The sequence below is a fragment of the Octopus bimaculoides genome, chromosome 4 (genome assembly GCF_001194135.2).
Source record: "Octopus bimaculoides isolate UCB-OBI-ISO-001 chromosome 4, ASM119413v2, whole genome shotgun sequence".
In the NCBI taxonomy this organism is placed as follows: Eukaryota; Metazoa; Mollusca; class Cephalopoda; order Octopoda; family Octopodidae; genus Octopus; species Octopus bimaculoides.
This window is the reverse complement of record NC_068984.1, coordinates 58,284,402-58,289,737: the sequence shown is the minus strand read 5'-3', so window position 1 is coordinate 58,289,737 and position 5,336 is coordinate 58,284,402. Positions and strand designations below refer to the sequence as shown.

Here is a 5,336-nt window from a genome sequence, read left to right as displayed (position 1 = left end):
AAAAAAAAAAAAATTGAATAGTGTTCAGTCAACGGTCAATCATATATATATATATATATATATATGTATGTATATACATGATGGGTCTCCTTCAGTTTCTGTCTACCAAATCCACTCACAAGGCTTTGGTCAGCCTGATGTTAGAGTAGAAGATGCTTGTCCAAGGTGCCTCACAGTGAAACTGAACACAGAACCATGTGGTTGGGAGGCAGACTTCTTACCACACAGCCACACCTGCGTCTATGCATAAAATATAAATATTATTTCTAGCTTAGGCACATGACATAATTTTTTATTTTGTGTGTGTGTGTGTGTGTGTGTGTGTGTGTGTGTGTGTGTGTGTGTGTGTGTGTGTGTGTGTGTGTGTGTGTGTGTGTTCGTGTATAGCAGTTAACTGATAACATTGGCCATAGCATTTGACTGACACTTTATTTCATTGACCCAGAAAGGATCAAATAAAGTACTAAATGTGATATTTGATAATATTCTCCCCACAATTATAAGCTGAACACTATTTGTGTGCAGTTAAAGAAAATGTTTGATCCTTACTTTAAAAGGGTATTCTTCCCTTGATACCATATTGCATGTGACTAATTTTCCCATGAAAATTCCAGCTTTGTTGTATTGCATTGAGATGCTGTCACTTTGCCGTAAGGGTCTCTTTATAGCAGGTTGGGCGTCGCCAGTGCAGCACTTTGACTCTTCGTTTTCGTTCGTATTGTTAAAGAAACACGAATGCGAATTACCTGGTGGACTGACACCTTCATAAGTCATTGTTACCATGACAGAGATTTGAGAACCTAGAAAATAGTATCAATAGACAATGAAATCCTTCTGTCAAGAATACCAGATAAAAGCTAAAACAAAAACACAATAAGAGTAAAGAAAATAAGAAGAAAGCACACATATTTTACTTTTGTCAGCCACATTGTTATTGATTCTTGAAAGCCAAATATGAAACCAATTCCAGAACAATTGATGGATATTTTAAAACAATCTGAATATTGGTTGCTTACGTTGGTACAAGGCAAGAAATTAATACAAAAGGAAGTTTATTCAATATCAAGGGACAGGTAAATATTTTGTAACACTACCAGGATTGTTGTTGTTGACTTCTACAAGCACTGCATGGGGATGTATTGTATACATGTGCATGCATTTGGGTATATGTGTACACATGAGTGTGTATGTGTATATATATATATATATATATATATATATATATATATATATATACACACACACACACACACATATATATACATATATATATATATACAGACACACACATATATATATATATACACACACACACACACACACATATATATATACACACACATATATATATATATATACATATATACACACACACATGCACACACACACACACACACACATACACACACATATACGTATGAGCTGTGTTCAAAAAGTATCCGATTTTATTTTTTTTCCCCATCAAAACTAATGCCATATGGGCAAAATCCTTTAGGTGGGAGGTGATGCCACCTTCCTGTGCTTACGTGAAAATTTTCGTGCCAATAGGCCGTATCAATTTCTGGCTGTTATGCCTACAGTACAGACGTGTACTGTGCACTCATTGGATTTTCATTTCCTCTCTTCCTGGGTTTGTTGAGTTGGGACCTACATCGTGACCTCATCAGTGCTGGTCCCACAATGAAGCACTTAATCCACACTGTAAAGAGACTGGTATTAGGAAGGACTTCCAGCCGTAGAAACCATGCCAAAACAGACAGCAGAGTACAATGCAGTCTTTGACTGATTGGGTCCTTAGCAAACTGTCCAACCTATGCTAGTTTGAACCATGGACGTTAAATGATGATGATGATGATGATGATGATGATGATGATGATGATGATGATATATATATATATAAATGACTTTGTGATTGGAAAAAAATGGAAATCAGATGGTGCGACGTCGGGAGAGTAAGGAGGATGAGGAAGGATTTCATAGCTGCAGAAGTGTGCTTTCATCTGGGCAACATGCACATCGTGAACTGAGATGTTGTCTTGGAAAAGGACGATTCCTTTGGTCAGCATGCTAAGCCTCTCTGTTTTGATGACGTCCCGCAATTTCTGCAGCAGAGAAGCATAATATTTTTCATTTATTGTAGTGCCCTTTGCCAGTAAAATCTATCATCACTACTCCGTGCTGGTCCCAATAGACTGTGAGCATCACCTTGCCTGCTGAGGGCGGACACAAGTCTTCTTTGGAGATGGTGAGTTATCATGCTTCCATTGCTTCGACCGGACTTGAGTTTCCAGATCATAGTGATGAACCCATGTTTCATTTTGTGTGATAAGTCTGCCGAAAACGTCCTCCTTGTTTTCTTGGCACATTGCCAAAAGAGCCTGGGAGCAATTGACTCGTTCCTGCTTCTGAAAAGGTGTGTGTATCCGGGGAATCCATCGCGCAGACAACTTCCGCATGTGCAAATGGTCGTGATTTTTTCCATGGACCCTACTCTTATCTTCACTTCTTGGGCTAGTTGACGAATAGTTATGCGGTGATCCTCCAAAATGCCAGCTTCCACTTTATGGATGGTATCGTCATCAATGGTGAAATGTAATCGTCCAGGAATAGGAGCAGTTTCCACCGATGTCCATCCACATATGAACTGGCAATACCAGTGCTTGATTACGTGATATGATAGTGCATCGACACCATAAACTTCTTTCATCTCATCGAAAGTTGCTTTTGGTGTACAACCTTTCAAGTATAAGAGCCCCGATCACTGATCTGCATTCAACTGCCTCATTACAACACCTTAGGCCACTTCAGCAGCCGTAAAAGACAAACGAATACTAGTGGAAAGCTACAATTTACTATGTGACATGTAGAGACGTATAATTATGCCTGTACAAGTTCCGATTCCTGCAATAACCGGAAGTGGGTCAGGAGAAATTTTTAATGAATACCCCTTGTATGTATGTGTGTGTGTGTGTGTGTGTGTGTGTGTGTGTGCATATTTAAGTTTTGTCGTGAAGAAAGATGGTCGTTTTCCAGATCTTGGAAATATGGCAATTATCAAGCAATTACCACCACCCACAGAAGTAACTAAATTTACGTTCTGTTTTAGGAATAGTTAGTTATTATTTGAAGCGGGATTATCTCTCAGTTATTGGTGACTGTTTAATGATGGCTAATTGTACTTTATTCCAAACAGTCTTAAAAAGTTGGTACTTAACCAATTTCATGCACACCATCTAGGAACTTCAAGAATGAAGGCTTTAGCAAGAAGCTATATTTATTGGCCGGCACTTGACAAAGTTATTGAGTCTCTTGTGAAAGCATATTCAAAATGTGCAAAAGCCTCAAAATTACCAATTCAGGTAAACACTCCTTGATCAATTCCCAAAGCACCAAAGTCTAGAGTATACATAAGATTTTGCAGGACTTTATAATGACAACTACTTTTTTTTTATCATGGTCGACGCAATATCTAAATGGTCGGAGGTCTTCATTACGAGTCAAACAACAACTTCATCCACAATACAAAAGCTACGTCGAGTTTTTTTAAGATTTGTGTTACCAGAAGTTTTAGTATCGGATAACGGTCCACAATTCACTTCTCTAGAATTCACAATATTTTGAAAGTAAAATGGTATCAATCTTGTAAGAACTCCTCCACATCATCCACAATTCAATGGGTTAGCAGAGAGATTTGCGGATAACCTTAAGCGGGAGTAGTAAGCTAGAAAACAATTTGCAACTTTTTTTAATGAACTACAAAATAACACCTAATGCACCTGTGCCTGGGGGCAAGTCACCTGCATAAATAATGTATCAGAGAAAAAATCGCTGTGTTTTTAATATGATGAAACCTAGAAATGAAAAACATTCACCAAAATTAACTAATATACCAAGGTACAGTAGGAGAGATCTAGTATATGTACTTGATACTTGACCAGGTCATTCCAAGTGATAAGCTGGTCAGGTGATGAAGCAGAAAAGTATCATCATGTTTGAAATATTAGTCGGGCCTTTCACCTTGATGCGGTATGTTAAATAGTTAGGATGGAGGAGAGAGCCGTCAATACCACTATTTATGAATCAAGATCAAAGAAATACGATAACTCAAGATATTCAAACTCAATTAGAAACTATTTCGTCAAATTTAAGAAGGTCCACTCAAAATAGAAAACCTGCTGAACATGTAAACTCTCAAAATAAAAACCACTTCATTAAATTTATGACGGTCCAGTCAAAATAGAAAACCTGCTGAGCATATGCAGGTAAACCCGCAAAATAAACTTATTCATATGCTAACTATTCATCTTTTAATGACAAAGGAGATGAGACAACTCCAGTTGTCTCGATACAAAACATTGTTTATTAAGTATCATCCAATCAATGGACATGATTCTATCATGTGAAGCTTTTCACTCCTACATCGTTTATTATTTATTCATGTCCAAGGGGATACTTTATTGACTCTACCAGGTGACGTTAATTATGCAGCAACTCATTGTTGTGAGGACTAGATCATCAGCATATAAGAATTCCCATTGATAGCCAGTCTTAAACTCTTCAGTGATGGCCTGGAGGACAATGATGAATAGAAGAGGACTGAGAACTGAACCCTGATGGACTCCTACCTTCACTCTAAATTCATCACTGAAGGCATTGCCAACTCTCACTTTACTTATAGCATTCCTGTACATAGCTTGAACAGCCCGCTCAAGCCATTTATCTACACCTAGTTTCCTCAGAGCCCACTAAATGACCGAATGTGGTACTCTGTCAGATTCTTTCTCCAAATCAATGAAAACCAGGAATAGTAGTTTATTTTTATCCATGTATTTCTCCTCACTAGGAAGATTTCATCAATGGTCTCTCTCCTGGGCACAAAACCAAATTGCATCTTACCCAGGTTCACTCTACCATGGATCAACTGAGTTATAACTTTCTCTATGACCTTCATAACTTGGTCCAAATGTTTGATTTCTGTTAGGCATCACCTTTGCCCTTATAGCAGTTTATAGAGACACTGCTACGCCACTCATTGGGTATATCATCTACCTCTTTGACTCGATTAACTATCTAAATGGTAACCATGTATCCTACTTCGTCAGATATTTTGAGCATCCCTACCACTATCTCCAATGAGCCTGACACTCGACCCGTCTTCATATTCTTGATTACTTTATCTACCACACTGCTGTCAACCTAGATTACAGGTCCTTCTATCGGGTTAGCCTGAGGTAATCTCTGTTCATTCCATGTCCTCCAAGTTCAGCAGCCTTTCATATTAACACTTCCACACCAACTTCTTTTGTTCAATATATATATATATATATATATATATA

General features: G+C 37.9%; 1 protein-coding gene across 2 annotated transcripts in view; it reads right to left on the bottom strand.

The window, feature by feature from the left end:
* Positions 1 to 5,336, bottom strand: part of LOC106877357 (polycystin-1) — a 144,523-nt gene that overhangs the window by 76,959 nt on the left and 62,228 nt on the right. For both annotated transcript variants that reach the window (XM_052967101.1, XM_014926242.2), the window contains exon 10: positions 550 to 800. In XM_052967101.1, coding sequence (XP_052823061.1) covers positions 550 to 800 — 251 coding nt within the window. The remainder of the gene's footprint in view (positions 1 to 549; positions 801 to 5,336) is intronic.